General features: G+C 49.1%; 1 protein-coding gene across 2 annotated transcripts; it reads right to left on the reverse strand.

The window, feature by feature from the left end:
• Positions 1–215: 215 nt before the first annotated feature.
• Positions 216–22,007, reverse strand: LOC413501 (protein Wnt-6). 2 transcript variants are annotated; one of them, XM_396945.7, is made up of 5 exons: positions 20,670–22,007; positions 11,499–11,719; positions 1,302–1,421; positions 840–1,039; positions 216–714 (listed from the first exon to the last, which is right to left on the reverse strand). In XM_396945.7, exons 1-5 carry the CDS (start codon positions 20,735–20,737, stop codon positions 253–255), a joined length of 1,071 nt encoding a protein of 356 aa, XP_396945.4. In that variant the 5' UTR covers positions 20,738–22,007; the 3' UTR covers positions 216–252. The 2 variants fall into 2 exon arrangements, with proteins under 2 accessions (XP_396945.4, XP_016771882.1); XM_016916393.2 differs by lacking the exon at positions 20,670–22,007 and adding an exon at positions 19,264–19,439.
• Between the last annotated feature and the right edge of the window lie 2,384 nt (positions 22,008–24,391).

Here is a 24,391-nt window from a genome sequence, read left to right on the forward strand (position 1 = left end):
ACGCTCGAAACGAACAAATTAAGAGATACTTGGAAAGCTTGGAACGAAACGAAACGAAACGAAACGAAACGTGTTTCATACGATCGAGCGCGTTTTACTAATCGAGCATTCAAACTACATTCGACAGCGCGACGCGTATATTACAAGTGTCTATATATATATATGTATATATATATATATATATATATATATATATATATATATATATATATATATATTATATAATAAGTAGAGAAAATTCGATTCGAGAATTTAACGACACGTGTTGATGGTTTTCTTGACCAGACAAGTGTTGCAAGTGACCTCGCAACACCATCGGAATCTACATTCGCAACTGATCTTCTCCTTGACGACCCTCGTGTCGTATCCCCTGCCGCAACAGAGGAGCTCGCATCCATCCACTCCCTGACTGGTGGAGTTGCATCGTCGTCCCTGCGTACCCAGCGAGCCCGTTTTTCTGTTCGGCTTGCAGAAGTCGGGCGAGTCCTCGCTGTAAATCAGATCGAATCTGTCCGGCGGCTTGATGGTCGGCCCCTCGGTGATGAAGCTGTGCCCGTCGTTGCTCGGTATCACCTTGGCCGCGCCGTCGAACGACTCTTTCAGCCTGTTCCCCACGTCCCGGAACGGTGGCATTTTCCGCCAACAGGTTCGAACCGTGCACGATCCGGAGAGACCGTGACACTTGCATTCCGTGCTCATAAACTCTCTGATGGCCTGTCGGTGGTAGTGTATAGACGGACGAGAAGAAGAGAGAGAAAAAAACAAAAAACGGAAGTAGTAGTAGGAGCCAAGTTGCTCGAATCTTGGACGGATGAGAAAGGGAGAAAACGTTTGCGTACCAAACGACCGGCGTTATTGTTGTGCAGCTTGACCAGAGTCTTGATGTCGCTGCGTTTTCGATAAGGAGCGTCCATGAAGTCTCGCGACTTCTTGAAGCCGAATTTCACGTTGTCGCCGCAACCTCCCCACTCCCAGTCGCCCTCGGTCGGCAAACTCTTCTCCATTTCGACGGTGCGGCTCAATTTGCCAAGCTTGTTACCTGCGCAATTTGTGTCAATTTTCGCGAGAAAATCCAAAAAATTTTCATTGCTCGAAATGATAAGAAAATAAATGATAGGAACCAGAAGAGAGTGAAGAGAACGAATAACGCGTTTGAAAGAATCGGCAATACTAGCGAAAAAGTTTAAGTTGCTAAGCTTGTGACGGCAATTATTGGCTAAGGAATATAGATTTAGAAATCGACAACAGATATTCTCGAAAGAATATGGGACGAATATATTATATAAAAAAGGAAACTTTACCTTTCGACGTCATCTTGTCGCAAGAACATTCGACGAGATGTCCCATAGTGCAGGCTCTGGTGACCGCGTATGTTACCCCGGCCGCGGTGATGGCGTTCACGAAACCTGTCTCCCTGGTATCTGCAAGTATCGGATCGATTTCGAAATCGATTAGACGTCTCTCGTCCTCTCCGACCCTGAGAAAATATCTATTCTCTCGCCGGATTATCGTTCAAGTTTGAGAGGAATGAAATCGGATTACGTTGAACAGGGTAATTGCAAAGGGAAGATAAGTCGATTAATCGAATATCCATCCGCTGAATGGGCAGAAACGGAATTTAATATAACTCGATAGAGAAGAAGAAAAAGAAGACTGTCTGGAAATCAGCCTCCAGACTTTGGAAAGAAAGAACGTCCTCGAAGAAGCGGAAGAATTTCACGGATTTCGCAGCGTGCAAAGTTGCTCGCGTTTGCACAGGGTCGACATTTCGAAGTGGTGGACGAGAGACTTTGAAAAAGACTCTTGGGGGAGAATTTCGATGGCGTGTGTATTCGGTTTCACCTGTCACGTCTCCACTCCATCATTAAGCGGACAATGCACGGCGCAGTTCCACCCCTTTTCAAAACGGCAGATCACCACCGCCTCCGTCCAACGGTTCCCTGTCACCCATTGTCTCTCACCTGTCCGAGCATCCGGGTTTTGCAAATCCCTCCGCCCGACCACTTTTTTATTTCCGCGTAGAAACAAGAACCCCTCCCTCTCGCCGTTCTCTAAGTTTCCACGATCCACGATCCAGGGAGGCCGCAAGGATCGGCCCGCTCCTTTCTCGCGCGAGAACCGATAAGAATCTCGCGATTCCGCGTGGTCCGTTAACGGATTAACTTATAATCGGGAGGCGGAATGCGGGGCCAATTACCGATTCCTTTGGAGGCGCGGGCGCGGTATCGGCTCGCTCTCCGTCAAAGTATCGGGAGCGCGGCGATATCTATGGGGAATCGGTGGAGTCGGGGCATTCGATCGAATCGAACGGCGGCGCGCTCGCACGAAGCGTTTCCACGCCGCGAGGCAATTATCCTTTTCGAACGTTTAAGCGAAAACCAGTCGCGAATACTAATGCCGCGCGGCACGAAATCTCGGAGGACATCGCGAGGAAGAAAACGCGAGAGGAAACGCGGCGATGGAAAGGGTGGAACTGTGGAGGGGGGGAAGAAAAGGGAAGAAACGGTGGCGGTGTGGCTGTTGGGTCTGCGCGGGGAGGCTGGGAAGGGGGTTATACGCGTTAAGCTCGGTTCGCCGTGGTTCCCATGGATTCCAGCCGGGTATCTTCGGCGCGGATCGACACGCGGACGGATGAACGGACGGACGGACGGACGGAACGAGAGGCAACCTGCCACCGCCCGCGTATCTTCCGATGCATCGCCTCACCTTTCAGTGCGTATTTAAACGATACGATAGTTTTATACGAGCGATCTGATATCGAGGTTGGAGAGCGAAAGGCCCTCTGCCTCGCTTCTTGCCTCCGAGCTTGTATTCCCCGACCGTGTTCCGCGTCTCCACTACCTGCCTTTTGCCTCCGGTCCGCTCGATCTCGATCCCTCCGCTCCTCTCTCTTTCCCTCTCTCTCTCCTCTCTCCTCTCTTTCTTTCGCTCTTCCGCCTTCTTCCTTTGCGATCCCTCGCTCGAGATCAGATTTTACGCAACGGAATCGTCGTCGAGTCTTCTCTCCACTTCCGGATCCATTTTCTTCTCGTTTCAGAAGGATTCAGATCCAGATCCGGATCGCGAACGAATCGGAAAGGATTCGATATTCGTGCAAAGATGGAGCGAGCAGCGTTCGCAGTGGCGGGGAGAAGGTAGAAGAGCATGGAGGGCCGGGAATGTTGGAGGCGAAGAGGAGCAAGCAGGTAATATAAATCACTTGGAATCAATTAGACACGAGGGATCGCGAGCCGATGATCTTGCAGTGCCGTGCTGCCAGGTGCACGGAGCGCCCATCGTCTCGGGTCGCCCCGACGGCTCAGCCAATTATCAGCATTCCGGGGCATTATCCTCGGAGCGAGACTTACGCCGTGTTTAATTGCGAGTGGTCGTCGTTGTCGTCGTCTTCTTCTTCTTCTTCTTCTCCTTCTTCTCCTTCTCCTTCTCCTCCTGCTCTTTCTCTTTCTTCTTATATTCTCTTTCTCTCCTGGCTCCCCTTATTCTTGCATCACTTCTGATTTTCGCGTTTACTCGCGAAGCATTTCGCCTTCGTCAGAGAACACCAGCTTTTTCGAAGGTAGAGAAGAAGAAGAAGGAACGAAGAAGAGACAGACGTGATCCGAACGGAATCTGGACGGTAGATCCGTCGTCGTGTAGTCATCGTCGTCGCCTCGTGATTCGGTATCGTGTTCGGGTCAATGGTAATAATCCGTTTGCCGAGTGTCGATTATATAAGAGTGACGAGGATTCATCGGGTGATACGTAATTTATACGACGAGGCTGCAGCGGCCTGTGTCCTTTTTTGCGACACCGATCGTTTAACGGGACATCCGTAATTCTTATCCACGGATCACGAACGAAACGCATTCAACCGACTCTCGTATCGACGCGTTCCCCATAAACGGATGACGGTATCGAAGTTACGACGTACTCGGCGAAACATGTTGAAACGCACCTATATATAACCGATGTAACCGACGGATACGCGGGCTAAAAAATACGACGGTGGAAGAAACGATTTGTTGGCGCTATCAAAACGGAGGAGAGGGATGGGGTGGAATGATCGATTGGACGGTGGTGGCGGTGGTTTGGAGCGAAAAGCTGAATCCCGCTGGTTACGCGACAAATCTCCGGCAATCTCGGTCGGTGATTAATCGATTCGATGGATTATGCAAGTGTGTAATTCGCGACAGTTCGCCGCCATTGTAGGAATTATGTCGCGGACGCGAGGGATCGACGCGGCAAGATAGGATCGATCGGTCTCGCCGAGTGATTTGTTTCGCCGGGTCGCGATTTATCGCGTTGGATGCGCCGATCCGCGCGCAATAGATCGGGCCCCGTCTCTCGCGTCCGATCGCCCGCCCCGCTTTACGTGCATACGTGGATACTGCGCGGAGAGCCGCGCCGTGTGTTTTGAATCGAATCGCTGTTGAGAACCGGATGCCGCGTTTACCCCCGCGTTTCAACGGGTTTCGCTCTAATTGCGGATGATGCCGCGATTACGGCCGGAGGGGGAGGGAGGGGAGCGCGCGCGACGAGATGGAGAAACTCGGGGGGAGGGAGGGTGGGAGAAAAGGAAGACGGAGAGGAAGACAAGGGAGAAGATAAATCACCGGGATGCGTCCCGTAAATAAAGAGAGGAATATCGAATGAGAAAAGAGGCACGGCGTTTTAGTTAACCCCCGTGTATACCAGATCGTACCAGAGAAACCTTTCCAATAAATACACGGGGAACGGACGCATGAATGCCGGCAAAAATCGCCCAATGACCAATTGCGGCAACGACCACTCGCCTTTTCCCGAGATTCCGTGGAATTTTTGAGCCGCGCATCGTATCACCGCTGGATTCTCTTCTCTCGCAGGAATTTCTCTCCTCTCCTGTCTCGCTCCTTTCCTCGCTCGACACCAGTCGTCGCCCCGCGCACAGTCCGACCGGCCTCTTCCCTCCAAGATACCGCGGTAATTACGGCGAATCTCTGTCTATCCGTCCCTCTCTTTCCCTCCCTCCCTCCCTCCTCCGTCTCTTTCTCGACCGCGAGCGAGGATATAGATCGTACCGTGGATGTTTCTTGGATCGAAGGAAAATTGCGGGTAGAGGAAAAATCGAGAAAAAATCGATGTTTCGAGGGAAGAAATGGAGAAATGGCGCGAGGAAACGGGCCAATGGGGAGGGGAGGGGGAAAGAACGGCCCTGGGACGAGGAAGAACGAAGAGAGAAGGAAGCCAGCAGAGGGTATGGAAGTTCTCGTTTTCTTCTTCTTCTTCCTTCGGTGTTCTCCCTTCGCCAACGTAAAATCGACCGAGCATTCAAATGTCACCGGCGAACGGGCACAGTCTAACAGAATAACAGATCTGTCCCGGTGTTCCGATCTCCTTTTCCTTCCCTTTGCCTTCTCTCTCACTCTCTCTTCCTCGCCTCCTTTCACCCTTTCCCCGGCTACCGATCCAAGTTAAAGCCCACGGTAGCCGAGATACAATAAACGTACGGGACATTAAACTGTTTGCTATTGTCAACCCTTTGTGGGAAATACCGGCCTCGCGTCTTCTCCTCCTCTCCTTCTCGAGAGGTGTACAGTCCCCTGGGAAAGTATCGATCGGTTATTGGTCTCGAGAATCGATCGTGTGACGTGTACGTCCCCTCGGAAAGGGGGAGAATTTCATTCGTCGACGATTGGACAATCGGACGAAAAATGCAAGATAAGGGAAAAGAAGCGAATAATGATAAAATAATAAAAATAGGTGATGGAATCTGTGTGAATCTTTTTTATTGTCTCGAGTGGAGAAGAAGGCGGATCGGTATGTGCCGCTCGCTGGTAAAACTGGTGAACGCGGACAATGGGGAAGCGTCAAGAATGAGAAAAGAGTGGACGATGACGGGGAGAAAGAGTGGTGCTGTTCCGGCTGTCAGTAGACACCCAGAGGCGTTACTTTAGTTACGGGCAATTTCGTTCGTAGGAACGGGTACTACTTACTTAGACCGCGCTTGGAAGCGAGAAAAATTAGGGTTTTCCCTATTCAACGAGAGAAGACACGCTTCTCTCGTAATCGACGCTCATGGCTCGTGTATTGTCGTTTCCTCCTGGCGAGGGTGCCGGGTATGCGGCCACCACCTCTCTGTTGGAGAGTCATGGATAAATCGTAAAAATGTTGTTCCCCGGACCCACCGCAGTCCCTCGTTTCCCTCTCCGCACCGTATCCGATCCCGGATCCCGTGCAATTGGTCGAACAATGAGAAGTAACGAAGTAAATTCGAGGAGAAACGTTGTTTTTCCAGGTCAACGGGGAAAAGTGAATTTATTCGAGCATACGTAATCGTCGAATACGACGTGTGCAACGTACAATTATTCCTTCTTAATTTTATCGATGTTCGTAATGTTTGCTCTCATCTTAAATTCACGCAAACACGGAGATAAAGACGAAGCGAGCATATAGGATATATTACTGGTAGCAAATTCTGCTAATCGGTTCTGTGGTAACAAAGTATTGCATAGGCTTGGAAAGTGAATGTAACCTACAAAGTCTGACAGGAAATGGTTGTGTGAATGGCGCGAGGATTGCGAGGATCGTTAAAGATTTTATGTAGAAAAAAGAAAGTAAAAAAGAAATCGAAAATTATTCTTCCACGTAGTAGTAGTGAACTGGCTTACCTAATTAATTAAAATGGTAAAAAAGATGAATAGTAGAAAATGATACGTTTGTCCGGGGATACGAATCCGAACAACGAATGTCTAGATTCAACTTACATCGAGGAGAAAAATTTTATCCGTATAAATGTCGCGATGCACGAAATAAAAATGTCAACTTTCTCAAAACTCTGCGCGTAGGTTTCTAAACGAGCGAGGCGGAGGAATCGAGAAAAGCTGATGTTAATAAACGAGCAACTCGAACGGTAAGCAACGACGTGTGTGGCAGTGCGTGTAGAGACGATGGTAAATTGACGAATGTCGAAAATGGTAAAGGTGAGAGGCGCGATGCGGTGTGCGTCCTCTGCGAACCGCATTAGTTAGCACCGAGTTCGCGAGGCGACAAAACACTTAGCGCCATGGCGCTAAATCGCTTTTAGCTCGCTCATTATCGTCCCGTTTCGTCCCGTTTCGTTTCGTTTCGTTTCGTTTCGTTTCGTTTCATCCTGTCTCCATGTCGTGTCACAAACCTTTCCTCGGGGTCTTTTCTCGAGCTAGAGAAAGGAGGTAAAGGCGTGTTGTTCGCGAAACGATTTGACTTGGTTCCACCTAGGCTAGGCCAGGAGACGAATGACGCGAGAAGAAAGGTAGATACGACTACGACTAACACACCCGGAGACCACCTTGGTCGTCCCCGATCGTCTTATTAAACGAGAACCATTTTCTTTATTTCGATCGGAAGAAGGTTGATACTTTGAATGTCCTCCTCCTCCTCCTCCTCTTCGTTGGTTCGATCAAAGGGGGAAGTATTCGCGATGGCTTATTCGCGAACAGGTTATTCGGATAATCGTTTACTTATCGCATCGATGAATCGACGAGTTTGAGTTCACCTTCGCAAACGATTCCGACAAGAATCTCTCCGTGTTATTCGGACGAATCGAAATAGAACACGATAATTATCGTTGGACGAAACATTGCGAAAACGAGGATCGAGCGGAATAATCGCGAAACGTGGCTCGAGTTTATTAACGCGCCAAGGTGAGCTTCCTCGTTAGAGCCGAGAAACATCGACGAAAAGAATGTTTCCGAGGCAATCGGAATATACAAACATTCCTGTGCGCGTGTACCGTACGTGTATCGGAGTCGGGGGCAGCACGCGAAAAAAGAAGAAGAGATTCGCGATTTCTGTGAAAATTTTCCATCGTTTTATTAATTCAAATTTAGGTATTAATCCTAATTGATAAGAGAATTTCTTCGAGAAATCGGTCGTTCACCCGTTTCGAAGCAGCTCTTGGACGAGGATGGAATAAAATCGTCCCGTACTCAACTCCGCCTCCCCGATTCTTCGAGGGGAGAAGAAAGAGCAATTTGTTGATCGGAGGAGGCAGGTTTCAGAGATCCGTTTCCCTCGTAGCCTGGGCACGGAATACCTGGTGAACGGAATCCTGGTGAACGAAGAAAACCACTCTCTTAATTTGATCTCGGGACGGACCCAGGGGCGCACGGTATCGAGACGGAGGATCCGGGAATCGTAGGGCCGCGGTGAATCCTCGGATACCGAAACGAACGAATGCATGGTGGCTGCGCAATAAATTCCTTCCTCCTTTCCTTTCCCCTGGTAGCAGCTCTTTCCACGGGTTTTTGACGCCCGTGTTCTTCTTATCGCGACACGCGGCACCCCTCAATTAAGAGGTGCTGCTCGTCCACCAATGTTCTACCAGTCTAACCTCGGATCTTTTCTCAACTTGGACCACACAGCGGGAGCTACCTGCGAGTCTAACCTATCGGCCAGATCGCGCCCATAAAAATTAAACGTCGCCAGATAAATAAACGTCAATCGAGAATTAAGATAGGCGCCGCCGGTAGCGTGCCTTCCACCTCGCCTTTCCTCTTTCTACGCTCGTCGCCCGTTAGGAATTTTTCCTTCCTTTCTTCGATCCACGGGGGAAGGGAGGAGGCAGGATCGACGAATAACCGAGCCGTTCGAGTACGTTCCCACCAACGTGTGTTTTCCTTCTTTCTTTCTTTCTTTCTTTCATTTTTTTCGTCCGTTATCGACGCCTTCGATTCACCCCTCGGTCTTGATCTCTCGATCCAATCAAACGATTCTTGGACGCGTTTCACGCTCGTTCTCTCTCTCTCTCTCATCCTCTCTCCTTGGATGCGAGAGAAAAGTCGAGCGAACATTGCACTTACGCCTTATCTTAACTCGAATGAATCTTGCGAATCTTTTATCTGCCATTCGCGTTCACTTTATTTGCGAATCTATTCGTGCCGCTTTGCGATGACATTTGTACGAATGAAAATACGATCTTATTTAGCTATCCTTCGCTATGTAATAATAACGAGAATCATCGTTTTATATGTATGTATAAAAGGAGTATACGTACGCACAGCACAATGGTAGAGGATGGATTGGAAAAAAGTCGTATATATATATACATATATATCTCTGGCCATGGACTTCCCAGGGCGAGCTGTCCTCGCCCGGGGTCGCAGATAAATGACCACGTCCGAGGATTGTCACCCGAAACGACCAGTTAACACATCGCCGCCTCTGTCATCGATCCGTATCCTCGAATAATGCACCCAGGGGTTCGCGTACCTGCAGTTTCGACCTTTCCCCCGTCCCGTTTCGCTCCCGTTTCGCTCCCGTTCTCGTTCTCGGTCGACTTGTCGATCCTCGAAAAACGGTCGGAGAAAAACGGGAGCGGCTACCGGCGGCCGGCTTGTAATCCGTGTCGACTGCGACCACCGGCCACCCGTAATTACAACGTTTCGTGAACGCCGCAGCCGCGCGATTACACGAATCACGCGTAAAGAAATTTCGACCGCGGTGAAAGCCCGGTCGATCGTTCGACCGGGTTAATTTTACGATTTCTCGGGAAAGCATAATGCAATCGGACTTTGTCGTCTTTACGACGCTGTATCGTCTTTTACGGGATACGGGGGAAGCTCGTAAGTGCCAGGTGAAACGCAAATTAGATCCTGTTCCCTGCCTGCTCCGAGCCTCCCCTACCTAACCTACCGCGACGGTAGTTCCAACGATATTAACCTGCCTCGACGCGTCTCCGTGTGCGGCATCGAAACTCGATTCAGCGAATTCCATTTCGTGGCAAGAATATCGCGGCCAGCAAATATCGCCCCGTGAGAGTTAATTAACCCGTTGCCCGGCTCACGGTTCCGAGCCCGAGCGAGAATCGTATCCCTATATCGTGCATAAAATCCGGGTATATATCGTACGCACAAACACACACGCGCGCACACACATATATATATCTCGGCGATCTTAGAGGGAGCGAACACCGATTGTCAGGCATCGCCGACAGTGTCGGATATAATTCGATCATCGATCGTCCGCTATTCCACGTAGCTTGGGGCTTGCTCGACGAATCGCATCGAGAGGCAACCGCCGGGAATCACGATCGATACGATCGATCGTGTATAATCTTTGGATGGAGTAGAGAAGGGGGAGGAGGGATGGGGGCGAGGAAAGAAAAAAAGGAGGAGAGGAGAAGACACGCGGTCCTCGAGGACGGTCCTCTCCCTAGAAATGAAGCCTTTAATTAAGGGAACATATTGCCACTAATATCCGACGAACAGTGTCAATCTGTCAGGCTACCAAAAGGTACCGATCTGATAGCGAGGGCTAGAGAGCAGTTCGGCCTATTGGACACGCTGTCTTCGATTTAGTTGTCGTGCTCGATCACCCGAAATTAATACATCGGACGGGTAACTAAGCGAGCCACGCGGACAGGTTCGCTCTTCTCCTCCTCCTCCTCCTCCTCCCGTCTCCTCTCGAATGCGCACGCTAACTCAACCGCGTGAGAATTTTTCTTGGGACACAGGGAGGGGGGATGGGATCGACCCTGCCCGCCCCGTTCAATTTGTTCCATTTACCTCGGCAACCGTTCACGCGCTCTATCTTCATGGTTGTCTAAATGCCACCAGGAATCCTGGTGATCATCATCCTCACCGAATTCTTTCCCTCGCCGATCGCGTATCTCGATGATAACGCCTGAGAAGAAGTTCCACGAAACGGCGGATTGTTCATCGTGTGAAATTCGAGTACGAAATCAAATCGAGACCGAATAGCTTTTGGAAAATTGGAATCTTTGAATTGCGAAACTTATAAAATTCCAAAACTTTGTATATTACGTATACGATATAATGTACTTTTCTTCGTTCAAGATAAAATAATCGATCGTTTGATCGATTCAGTGATTTTAACCGAATTATTTAACCGAAATTATCGTGTAAAATAGCTCGTAAATTAACTCTGATCTAACTGAGATCGTGTTGTTTCACGCACGCAGTTTCACGTTAACTCGAGGTTTTTTTAACTCGTGTAAAACAGTAATAAAGTATCATTATTAATATTATTATTATTATTATTAAATTGAAAACTGTTTACAAAACGGAAGTCGAAGAAGAAGAAGAAGAAGAAGAAGAAGAAATTACCGAGGAACGTTTATATCTTCACGGATTTTCGAGGAGCAACATAAACGTTTATCGTGACAATTCTGACGTGTGCGTAAATAATTTATTTGATTAATGGAACGGGGAGTTACGCAACCGTCTCGACAAAAACCGCTCGTTCAGACGACTTTCCCTCGGTCGAGATAGCCTCATCGAGGTTAATTTGAAAGTAATGGCGCGTGTTCTCGACGGTAAACTCGAGTAATCGAGCATCGACAGTCGTCTCGTCCTGGATAGAGCGATTGACGTTTATATACCCCTCGGGTATATACCGATTTAATTTGAAAACATTTCATTAAATACACCGAAGCGAACAAGTAACGCGCGAGTATAAATTTAAATTCGAACATTGCTCCTTAATTGAATTTTTAAGAAAGAGGCAAAGAAGACTTTCGAAATTCGTATTCCGCCACTTACCGCGTAACAAGATCTTCCTCAGGGATCTCCTGATCGTGGTACAATTCCATCTGCGATTTCGAAATTGGTACTGACATTCTTTGGTCCCGACCTGTACCCCTCTCGCGATCTCCTTCAACAGCGAAGGCTCTTTGCGACAGATGTCCGCCATCTTGCCCCTCAACCTCCTAGTCTTCTTGCAGATAAGCATCGGATCCATCACCACCTGATTTCCAACGGTCCTGTAAATCAAAGGGCGGAGTGGGGAATCGATCAAGAAAAAGGAACAACAACAACAACAACAATAATAATAATAATAATATAAAGCAAGATTCAAGATTTTATTTTCTTCGAAAAGAAATCGTCGTGTACCTGTGTCGAGAAGGACAAGCCGATCGTAAAGTACCAAAAGTACAAAGGGTGGAGGAGGAGGGGGGGAGGGGAAGAGTGGGTACAAACGCGGAAAGTCAAACGCACCGAGGCCATTACGATAATTAAATCTCCATTGTGTACGCATCGTGGCAAGTTGTATACCAGAGACGGGACACGGTCTACGGGGACGAGTAAAGAACAAGCCAGAAACGGAGAGTGGACGGGAAGAGAGAGAGAGAGAGAGAGAGAGAGGGAGAGGGGCAAAAAGAAAAGCTGAATCGAGGAGAATCACGGACAGTGGGAACCGCGACTTCTCTCCTTCGGGAGCGGGAAGAAGAGTGGCAAGAAGGAGAAACGAAGATGGAGGCAAGATTGAGGGGAGGGAGAGGATTACGGACGTAAAAAAATTGAGGAAAGAAGAGTGAAGAGGGAATAGAAGAAGGAAGAATACGAAGGTAGAAAACGATCGCCTCGAGAGAGGACGCGAAGGGTGGAAAGGAGTGGAGAGGCCGAACGACCTTCGTTACGAAACGTTAATTAAGATCATTAGTTCTGCGTCGGTAGGATGCCGGGGCGCGTACACGACGGCCTCTCGGGAATGCAACGACCTTAATGGCAATAATTCCGTTAAGGACGGTTGCTCGCGCCCGTGTAAGTACGTCGGTGGTGCGTCGATGCTGCCTCTCCCCGCTTTTCGTTCCGCACGGATCGAGAGGAAAAAAGGACGAGGCGGTGATACGAGTCGGGCGAAGGAAACAGTCGCGCACCGGTGACATCGTCATTTGGGCTTCGGATTCCAGGCCTCGGACGGCCGCTATAACACCGGGGACAAGAACGTTGGACGCGCGGGGAACAAGAATTCTCGAGAAACTCGCGAACAGCGGAGAGATCGAAATGCGCTCGCTCGGGGAAGAAGGGGAGAGGGATTGCCGGTAGGGAGCCGGTTGCGATCTCCCCCTCCCTCCCCTCGAGAAAAAAAGCTAAACGCTGCTCTCGTTCCCGAGCAAAATATGGCGCATGTTGCGTCTCGCGGGACGATCGGCCCCGTTGGCGGGGAACAAACCGAGCAAGAACTTCATTCGCCTCCTCGATATTCTTATTCCTCGTCCGCTCGATACGCCATAACGGAACGCGCCACCCTCCCCTCACCCCGGAACCGGATACGTCACTCGAGGGAAAGAGGGAGAGGGAGGAGGGAAAGCGCAACGATCGAAAATTTCTCGCGGAATTTGTCCCTCGATTTTCGAATTAAAGATCTTGTTATTATTCTTATCGGGGAAGAGAAGAGGAAGGCGGGATTCGACCGCGTTTCCCGGAATCGGCGCGATTTCCCGCGAATCCGCGGCGAGTGCGACAAAAGAGGCGACCGCGCGCGCATTCGGATAATGGACGACGGTCGGCATAGATATAAACGGCCGACATTTCCGGGAAGACGAAAGTTATGACACAACTTTCCGTGACGACGAGCATTCGTCAAACGTCTTATCGTCTTGCGCTGACAAACGAGAAGGAAACCACCAACCTCTCTTACTCGCCTTTCTAAAAATAGCTCGACATCGCTCGCGAGAAGAATATAACTTGTTCGCCTTCGAAACGAAAGGCGAAACGTTGGTATTTGTCGGAGAATCGCAAATGTTCCTAATCACCCGGTAACGCGTGAGGAACGATCCTCCGCTCGATCTTTCTCCTGACTTTCTCCAAGCGTTCACGAAAGAAACATCGGTTACATCCGATTTAGCGAATCTTTTTCCTCGATGATGATTGACGCCGTACGGTGATGGGAGAAGGAGAGAGAGAGAGAGAGAGAGAGAGAGACGGAATCCCCGCTGCGTGACACTGTCCTGACATTTACAGTTCAAAGGATCGCAGGCAAAGAATATTTGCGCTACTTCGTTAACGACCGCGCAGCTACCCTCCCAAAGTCAAATAAACTGGAAGATCGCGGTCTGTCGATACATCTTTTCCCTGTTGCGCGAATAACGTTACGACGTTATTAATGCAAACACATCGGGTCGTTTGACGAGGCGGGTATCGGTTCGTTTTCACCGTGCTCCGGCTATTAATATCGCATATGCTCTTGCTTCTTGGTTAGTTTAGAGGAATTGGCGTGGTCAAGAACCAGAGTGGCGAGCGTTTCCGCGTAATTTATTTTCGCTATGATCGATGATCGGCTCGAGGATGATCGAGACTCGGAGAGGTGGAAAGATAAGGAGAGGAATCCGCGGTGGAGCAAGAGGAGCGAGGGGGAGGACGGGACGGGGGAGGAAGGGAGGAGGAGAAAGGATCCGCGCGAGAATCCTATAGAGCCAAGGGGGGAGGGAAGGGAGGATCGTCCTCGTGTATGCGGAGGCAAGAAAAGAAACGGAGGATGGACACGTCGTCGTCGTCTTCTTCTTCTTCCTCCTCCTCGTCGTCCTCGTCCTCGTCCTCGTCCTCGTCGTCGTCGTCGTCGCGAACGAAAATCGTGGAGAGGAGGCCGGTTAGGGCGGTCGACTTATTTATTGCCTCATTAGACGCACTCACTTTGCTCGAAGGCAGCTCCACGCTGTCTGCTCGGATAGACAGTGACGAGAGAGCAACGTTGCCCCGGCCTCACTCTCGGCCACGTCCTCTCCGATGTTTGTTCGCGGTCGATTCGTGAGAGTCGGAAAGGGAGAGGACGATACTCTCGATAGAGAGTATCAGAAAAAGAGAACGGGCCCGTCCTCCGGTTGCCGAAAGGAGTCCGGTGGAAAGGAGAAGAAGGAACGGAACGAGGTACCCCACGAACGGAGGTAGGAGGAGAAGCAGCAGAAGAAGAACGATCGTTGGGTCCACCGGTGAATTCTTCGAATATCTCTCGCCGTCCGAACGAGACCCTCGAGGATAGGAAGAAAACACGACGGAAGTTGGGAAGACTTTGCCTTCAAGGACACGGAGAGTTAGGATAATCCGATCGACGAGAGATATTCATTCGTTTCCGTACCCCTTCCTCCCCCAACCACCATCGAGGACCAACCAATGATCCATTCTCGAGGGAGGAAATAAAGGGAAACGAGAAAGGTAGTCGAGATACGAGGAGAGATAAATAAAATAAAAAGTATTTATAAGCGAACGGAAGTGGAAAGTCACAACAGCTCGTGTCGGGTGGATATGCGCGGTTAATCTAAATCATTTTCTTATTGCTCGACGACACGAGCGAAGGCACGAGACACGGCCGCGGCGCGCAGCCATAGAATAGAAAGAGGGAGAGCAAGAAGAGAGCGAGCGAGAGAAGACCGCTCCTCCTCCTATCGTTGCTCCTCATCCCTGGTGGAGGAGGAAACTGGTGGATCGAAAGCAGCGCTCTAGCTTCTCGTTCCAATTTCGAGGCAATCGGATTCCATACGAATCACAGGTGGTGACTAAGAATAGAAAGAAGACGTGTAGAAACGTGATCGGGGGATTAATGGTAGCCGGAAAACGGATAGCCGGGTATCGAAGGAAAAGGAGAAAATTGAGAGTCGGAGTCGAAAAGCCGCGTTACGTGAAAGAAAGAAAGGGCACGAATTTTTAACTCGAAGAAGAAAGGATCGAAGAATGTCCGAACAAATTGGTGGCAAGGGTTAACCGAGTCTAGGTCGCGTTTCGATCGTTTCTCTCCAAGAATCTCGTGGAATTCGTGGCGCGTCTTTCTCGAACTCCTGCCGATCGAAGAAAGGCGAAACGCGTCTCGATGCGTAACCCGCGAACGCGGCGTTTTTTCTAAAAGAAAAAGCGTGCTCGCGTTTTATTAATATACACGAGGAATTATTCGTGGCACGCGATTTAACGAAACCCCGAAGATCGAATCTGTGCGAAGACTGTAATAAAATTAGAGTAAGGTTGGATAACACGGGGGAGGGTCTTAAAATTCCATACATAACGGCTACGTGGCGCGCACGCCATCGAAACAATTTCGAATTCTTCTGGCGGAGCGTCTAGCGTCGGGAAACGCGACTACGCCCCCGTCCTAACATTCCACGAAAATCGATTCCATGCTTTTGCTTGTACGGGACACGCGTTCCACTCGCGTTAACTACCATTCGGGGGGTAAGGGGGAGGGGGGAGGGGTGGGAGAGGGGAGGGCGCTTGCCCCTATAACTTTTATCGTCTGCCACGTACAACCGTCCGTGAAGAGCAAAGCGCTTTAGACTAATCGCTCGTTACGTCGTCTGAACGCGCGTCCGCCATTAGCCAAGCAAAACGAAACGCTTGGTGACGCCACGAATCCGATAAATCTCCGACAATTCGAATGATCTCTCACGGATCCATGTAGCGCGCGGCCTTCGAAAAGAAAGAGGAGGAACGCGTTGGCGCGCGATTGTGACACGTACGTGTTTAGCATAATTAATTTCAATGCAGAAAATGGAAAAGGAAGAGAGGGATCGGCGAGCCGTTAACACCCAGGAGGCAGGAGAAAATTACGATTTTACGATTCGTCCTTTCTCCACGCGTTTACGAGAATTGTCATCGTAAACTCGTCGGAATGTGGCGTAATTACAGAACGACCGAACCCAATCGTCTCTCTACGACTATGATCATTGTTAAACGGTCATTTGTGAAGTGAATTCCTTTTTTCCTTCTTTCTCTTTCTCGTTTTTCTTTTCTTTTTCTTCTTCCGAACGAGATCATCCGCGCACGAAGAAAATTTATCGGATACGTAAGATCTATCATCTTACGATAAATGGTCTTTTGTCGAACCGACGGTTCTCCAATTTCTTCTTCTCGTACGATTGTATCCATCATTTGCTGGACACTTGAGCACTATAATTTTACACTCTTGCTTATTTAACGCGAAGAAATAAGAAGATACAACGGTATCTTAGCGATTACGCGGTGGAGTGAAAAAGATCGAATAGGAGTGACGCGAGAAAGATAAATAACGCGCCTGTTCGATCGAAAGTAATTTCAAGAATCGGCGAGGAAGAAAGTAAATGTCAAACTTTTGTCGTTCAAACTGTGTCAATTTGCCAGAAGTTTGCTTGGATCTTCTCGCGTACGCGAACGAGAATCGCTCAAAGAGATGGTATTTCTTTGAAACAACGGGATTATTAAATAACGTATCAACTTTTAAATTATACTTTGAAATTAATAGCCGCGGAACACGAGCTATTAACTGTGAGATTCCTAGGTGTCCGCGGACCACGGTTTAAGAATCGCTACTGCACACCCATCTAGACTGGACAAAGAACGTATCATTTGTTTTCAGTGCGCGTATGTTTCAGTGTCCTCCCCAGAATCTCGGTAATGTTGTTCGTTAGGCGATAAATCAGGGCCGGACAAAATTATTTCTGTCGTACAAGTTGGGGGATCGCGATATCGCGCTCGAGGAAGTTGAGAACTAAATTTATCGTTTCGCCTTCCTACGAAACTGACCCTGGACACACCGCATATATCTATCGAATGATCCTCCTCCTCTCGTTTCTTCGTCTCGTCTCGAAATCGCGAATCAACGGACAAGGATCGGCTCGCCGATCGTGTAAACGGATATCGGAGGGGAGGGGAGGCGTGTGCGGGCCATTCGATGGGAACGAATTTTCCCTGTTTACCTTACGGGCATCCTTCCGCGCTTCCACCCCCTCTTCCCTCCTCTCTCCTCTCCCCCCCCCCCCGAGAAACGAAAAGGTCGAGCTTTTACGGCCGCAAATAGACAAACCGGCGCAAGAGGGTACCACTAATCCTCGGCGAAACTTGGAGAGAAGCGTCCGCGACGAAAATAAGCATTACGAGCGGAGGCTGACCGAAATACGGCCGGTATCGGGAGCAAACATCCACTTTGAACCGCGGTTTACGACTCCGGCCGCTTGTAGTTGCAACGAGCCAAGAAGGAAAGCGTATACGCCGCCGCCGCCGTTAACGCAATTCGGCAGGTTGCGATGCGCTCGTGTTGCTTGTGCAACACGATGCAGGCATCCTTGTCGGGGTTTGGGGGCGGGGGAGAGAGGGAGGGAGGGAGGGAGGGAGGGAGACAGATCGTGGAGTGTATCGGTTGGCCAGGGCCCGATAAAAGCCGTGCACGGACCTCGCGTCACACGCGTGCCTCTTATGATTATGATTGTAGCACCGCGGGAAAGAAAGAGAGAGGCCAGGTAAGATAGAGTGCATCGGGTGGGAGTATCGGGTTGTCCAACCAGCGAGAAGGTAGCCGTGGACTGCCCACCGCGGCTCATTGGCCGACTTTGCGACCCGACCGAACGCTATCGTATTATCGGCAACTGCTCGTTACGATACCGCGTCGTCGATCGCCGATCTTTGAACACCTTTCCCTGCCTGCCGTTCGTTCGCGATCACTCGTTTCGATCGTTTCTTTCGGACGGAAGAAAGTAAAGACGCGAGGATTCTGGTGTGGAACGATTAGCCAGCCAGTCGTATATACATGTACATATATATACACATATGCATAGGTACACGCGCATACGTAGAAAGGAAGGTCGGCCTCGATCGTTTCGTTAACGGTCTAGGTCGCGACGATCAATTAGCGAGCATGGCACGCTTCCTTACCTAGGCTAGAGAGAGAATTAAAGCGTGCGTCGTAAACGATATACATGGCCCAATTAATAAATGGAACGGTGCTCGACGCGGAATGAAACGAGAAATATTTAAGAATGTTGGAGCCGAATCTACGAGGGACACTCGAGGTCCCTCGATTTTTCTGTTTCTGAAACGACGACGACGACGAAGACGACGAAGACGACGAAGACGACGAAGACTACAACGACAACGACGACGACTACAACGACGACGACGACGACTACAACGACGACGACGACGACGACGACGGGTCGCGGTCTGGTCCCAGAGACGAAGAGGGATCGCGCGCGCGGAGAGAAGGAGGCGAGGGACTGCTGCCGACTTACAAATTATACGCGCTCAACGAGATTTACGGGTGACGCTTCGAGCGAGACCATTGTCCATCCTCGCTCGTTTCTTTACCTCTTTACTCCTCGACTCGGTCGTCTTTGTCCACCTTTGGATCTCGCTGCTCTCCGCGCGTCTCTCCGCGCTACCGTGAAACGCGGCGTGGAACCGAGAGGGAGAGTGCTCTCGAGAACCGAAGGCGAGAGTGAGCGAGGGAACGTGGAACGGTGAATAGTATTCCTCGCGACAAAATCGAGGAATCTCGATCGAGAAATCCGGTTCCGATCGAGTAATCGGCCCTCGATTCGAACGAACCAACGAACGAAAGGGAGAGCGAAAACGCGTAGATGGACGAAACGTTTCCTCGCGAGTCTTCCTTTTCGCCCGTGCAATGCCGCGCGAGATGCCGGGCAGCGTCTCGACGAGAGAGAAAAAGAAGGAAAAGGAGGGGAAAAGAGGGAGAAAAGTTGGAAACGCCCGTGACTCTCCGCGAAGACATTCCTCGGAACCTACTTAAATACCTGTTAAATACCTGTCGTCGAAACAAACCACGAACCTTCTAATGTATTTATCAAACACTTCGTCGTGTGGACGTCGTGGACAGGTAAGAGAGCAAGGTGCGACGGTACAGTGTCGACTGCGCGCAGAAATCCCTTTTAAATCGTTGACAAATATTTGCTCGACCTTAGGAGAGACCACCACCACCACCACCACCATTCGCCACCTTCGCCACGGTAACTACACTTTCGAATTTCAAAGCGAGCAAGCCTAATCTTTTCCGTGTCTCTCTTATCGTGATCCCTTTTCAACAAAAAAAAGAGAGAGAGAGAGAGAGAGAAAAAGAGGAAACATTGGAGAAAATTTCTCAGAGTTCTCTCGGAGAAACTCGATCCTTGACGTCGATCCATTTCGGGGAACGCGAAATTGGAAATGGAGATGGAAAGATCCGAGCGAATCCGAGTATTCGCGTAACGTAACGAAAAAGGATGCGAAGATTTCGCGAAATGACGCGTTTCTGGATGCTGTGCTGGTACCTTGGTAGGTTGGCAGGACAGCGATAACGGTCTATCGTCGTACAAACATTTACATAATAAACTGGAGTACACACGGCGCACTCGAGCTACCGAATAATTTACCGTCGTTCGTGATATCTCGCGAGTACGTAATACGCGATTACGAGATACGCGTCACGCGCCAGTTACGAATTCGCGATGTAACGCGATGATGGAAAGAAGACTCCCTCCTCTCGCTCGCTAACTCGCTCGCTCGGTCTACGAGGACGACGCGTTATACATACGTTGTACGTTATATGCGTTGGATTTCGAGGCACGAGAGGGGCAAACCTCTCCTCTCGGCTGTCAATCTGCCCGGTTCGAGGCTCGAGGAGGAAGCCGAGATTTCCCGGTAACGGTAACGAGCAATTTAAGCGAATCGAAATGAAACCGTAAATCTCGGGACAGGTCTTACTTACCAGAGCGCGAGCAACTACCAAAGGTGGATTTATGGCGTCATTAATCATTCCGCGTGCGCGTAACGTGCCGCGTAATTGATAACCCAGATGACGTACTTCAGAACTGGAGCACTCGTTAGTTCGTCACGTTTGGAAAGTACTGACGTTAACCGCTCGCGGAGTGCAACTATTTTTCACATAATTACCTACATAAAAGTGTAACGCGTTTGATTACTCTCTTTCTCTCCCTCTCTCTCCCTTTGCTCTCTCATCCAGTGCCAGTATAAAACTGCGAGGAGAGAGAGGAAGAGAGAGAGAGAGCGCGCGAGCACAATTGTTCGAGACGCGTGATCAAAGAATTCATTCTCGAAGGCTCGCAAAAAGTCACTCGCAATTAACGAAAAGTACCTTTCTCTCTCTCTCTCTCTCTCTCTCTATCGGATCCTCGTCGAGATAGAGGATGATAAAAAGCGTGCAATTTGGAACGGATAAACGATCGGATATGTACGTACCAGAAAGAGCCGGCGATGGGGGTAACGAGAAGGAGGCAGATCGCCACGAGAACGAGGCGCATCTCCATCCCCTCCGCCCCTCGGTGGTGTAACTTCGACAATTGCCGATCGCTTCCCCTCTCTGAAGGCCGTCTGTGTCCCCTTGATCGAGCCGGAACACGATGGTCGTTCTCGACTCGAAGAGAGCGAATATTAGTTGGAAAATCGTGGCGGTGTGTCGGAATGTCGTCTTGCGTTTTCACAAGCGTGCCGTGAACGCCACTGAGATTGCTGACCTACGAAACCGGCGAAAAAAATTGGATTGGAGTTGCGATACGCGCGACGTATCGATATCTCGGTGACGCGCGATCTCGGCTCGCACGTGCTCCTTGGAAAAAAAATTATTCCGGGCGATCCTTTTCCCCCGATCTCGAAGGAGAAATTCTTTATCGAGCACCCGATCTCCTCGACCGTCCACTCTCGACTACTTTCTCGTATCTGGTCTTCGCTTCTGCCGACACTTCACCGAACCACGATCGTTTTCTTCTTCTTCTTCGGCTAAGTTGCAGCCCTCTTCTTCCTCTTCCTCCTCCTTCTGTTTCTCGGCTTCTTTCTTCTCCAGCTCTTCGAGAGTACACCGCGATCAAAGCGAAAGAGCCTCTTTGAGATACACGAACGGATACAAATATTGACCGCGCGAAATCCTCATGATCTCTTTCCGGGCCACTGGGAAACCGTGAAAAAACAATCAAATTTTCTCGTTTGCTTTGACTGACGGCGAATGTAATCTTTTGGGCACGCAAATGGTCCTTATCACGATCGAGAAATTCCCGGAAGAGAAACCCTCCGCTTCCGGTCTCTTTAACTAGATATCCCCCACCACCCCTTCACTCCGCTTCTTCCCTCTTTCGTTTCGTTTCGTTTACCTCCACTCGATCCCGCTACTTCTCTTCCGCCTATCTTTTCCGATCCTCGCCTCGCCTCGTCTCGCCCCGTCTCGCCTCGTCTCGCCTCGCCTCTTTTAGTTTTCCCTTCTTCTCTCGCTTCCCTTCCTAACCTATATTCCAGATCCTTCCGTAGTTCGAATCTGCCTCCTTTTTTTTCCCCTTCGTACTCCTGTACTTTCGCCTCGATGAAAAACACCAAAGATGAGACGCGATCAGAATCTAGGAAGCTGCTATTTCCTTCCGGCGGGGACAAAAACGCGTCGCGTTCCTGCCACAACTACGTCACCACGAACTTTGAGTGTTGCCTTACCCCCACCAGAAATGTACTAAGGAGTAGAGAAGACAGCCCCACCATTCACCTTCATCTGCTTCTTTCTCTTCTTCTTCTTCCTCCTCCTCCTCCTCCTCCGCCTCCTCCTCCTCTTTCTCTTCTTCTTCCTCTTCTTCTTCGTCCTCTTCTTCTTTTAGTTTTCGCTTCGTCTACTGCTTCCTTTCCTCCTCCACTTCCACCTCCCCCTCCCTCTCTCCCTCCCTTCCCTCCTCCACCTTTTTAACCGATTCCTTTTTCGGCTTGCCTCGATACACCACCATTACCACCTTCACTACACCACCACCGAACGTTGACGTCGTCGTCAATCGATGATATATATATCCTTGCCGATGATATTTCCCGTGGACCATGCAACCACCACGAAAGAAAAAAACCTTTTTTCCTTTTTTCTACGGAAAAGAATCGAAGAAGCGAAACCGATCGATGCGGCGAAAAGCGACGAATCCTTTCGAATTCTTTTCGAGTAAAAAAAAAAAAAAGAAAAAAAGAAAGAAAGAAAGAAAGAAAGAAACCGTATATCGGAGAAATACGGCGCGGGTGAACTCGCGTGGAGAGAGGCAAGATGGTGAGGAGAAAGATGGTGAGAAAATCGGGGAGGGAGCGTGGGAGTGATGAGGGGTCCGGAGAAAAGGGTACCGGAGGGTAGGAAGAAGGTCGAAAAGCTCACGTGGTGCAGCGCGATCGTGCGGAGGTGGAAAGTGGCCGATGGTAGGGGAGAGGAGAAGAGATTCGTTCGTCCGTGATCGGAGACGAAGCTCCTGGTCGGAGCGAACCGTACGAGACTGTTGTGGACTAGGCAGGTGAGCGCCGCTCGGCGGCAACGAGACGCAACCGAGCCCCTCTTTTCCTCTTTTAACTCTCCTACGAGAGAACCACTCGACTCCTCTGTACCTCGCAACCTGCCGCTTCGGGATCCACGCGGAGGGAGGACCCAAGCGTATCGCGCTACCTTTTGACCCTTTCGTTTCGAACGTTCCCGATACCGATTTCGTCAAACGCTTTTTAAAGTTCCAAACTTCGTTGAAATTTCTTCATTTTCTTTTTCTTTTCTCTTTTTCGTAGCATTCGTTCGATAAAATTCGCTCTTCTTATTCGAGATGGGAGAAGAGGAGGGGAATCACGTATCCGCGTAAACTTCGCACAGCTTCGTTTCTAATTTAATTCGATTGATATTCGATCTCTTCGTTTCGAATTCCCTTTCTACGAATCGTTCGGTTTCTTTGTACTTTGTAACGATCGAACAATTTCCAAGGATCCACGCGGAAATAAAGTCAGGCGTGATGCTGATCCTTTCGTTTCGAATCGAATATTTTTCATTTCTACTTTATTTCTTTTAATTCCTCGCGTATAAATTAATTTAATTAATTGGCAATTTATCGTTTCACGATCTATTGCAAGGAAATCGGATCGGATATGCATCGATGCACGTTTCTGGTTACAGACCTTCAATAAACATAGTTTGCAACGTAGGAAATAAAGGGTCCAAGACTCTCGGTCTTTTTCAAAGAAAAAAAAAAAAAACTTGTTCTTCTTTTTCCTCGTTGAAAACGAGTAGCATGACACGCACGGCCGAGCAAATCCTTCTTCCAACCTTCTATTCTTTCTCATGCCCGCAAAGTGTCTTGAAGGAATATTGCTGGATTAGTTGGCGCCACCTCAAAAGATAAATATCGATTACAATGACACGCTCTTTGCCCTCTTCTGGGAAGAGAGCGCTGTGCAATCCGATCCAGAGCGAAATTTACTTCGACAGCTTATGAGATCATTGTAAACAGCTCGGTACCAGTTTCTTCTCGGTTGATCTCTGCTCGATCGTGTGTATTTCTACTTCCTCTTCACGTCACGTCCTTTTCTTTCGTCCGGATCTCTGCCACTGGCTACCTTCTTTCCTCTCTTTCATACCTCGTGTCTCGCTACACAGCGGAGGCAGGCGCATCGTACAGGACGGTATCAAGGGTTTAACCTGTCGGCGTGTGGCTACATTCTTTTCATCTCTGCCGCCGGGAAAGAGCCGTCGCATTTACAACGGAAACGTTCACCGATCTTTCGATCCTGTTCTCTTCCTCTTTTTTAAATTATTTACTTATTAACGGGACGAATCCCATTAGCGTACAAACATGAAAAAACAAGAGTGGTCCGAGCGAATGTTGAGAAAAATGTGAGTAACAATATAATAGCGGAGGAATTACGATTGAAAAATTAATGAATTTATGGCGTGGAGAGAAATAAGATTTAGTCCAGGCAGGCATCGAAATAACGAATCGCTCGAGAATAATAGTAACGAAAAAAAAGATCAATTGACGATCAATGCTATTGACGTTAATGAGCATACAGGGTTGAAATTATAATAATATCCATAGAATACGAAATATCTTTATTATATCTTTATTATTATAAAATAAAAAATAATAAACCTCTTTTAAAAATTTCATTTGAACTATTTTTAAATCATTATCTTCTCGCAT

Source organism: Apis mellifera, linkage group LG1 (genome assembly GCF_003254395.2).
Source record: "Apis mellifera strain DH4 linkage group LG1, Amel_HAv3.1, whole genome shotgun sequence".
Taxonomy (NCBI): domain Eukaryota; kingdom Metazoa; phylum Arthropoda; class Insecta; order Hymenoptera; family Apidae; genus Apis; species Apis mellifera.

Bases quoted from the DNA above. Each gene is read 5' to 3' on its own strand.
- LOC413501 (XM_016916393.2), bottom strand. From the start codon at position 19,424: ATGGTGGTGGTGGTGGTGGTGGTCTCTCCTAAGGTCGAGCAAATATTT. The intron at 1,422-11,498 runs GTAAGTGGCGGA...CGATACTTGCAG, and splicing joins GAGGAAGATCTTGTTACGCG to ATACCAGGGAGACAGGTTTC. The intron at 1,040-1,301 runs GTAAAGTTTCCT...CAAATTGCGCAG, and splicing joins CGACAAGATGACGTCGAAAG to GTAACAAGCTTGGCAAATTG.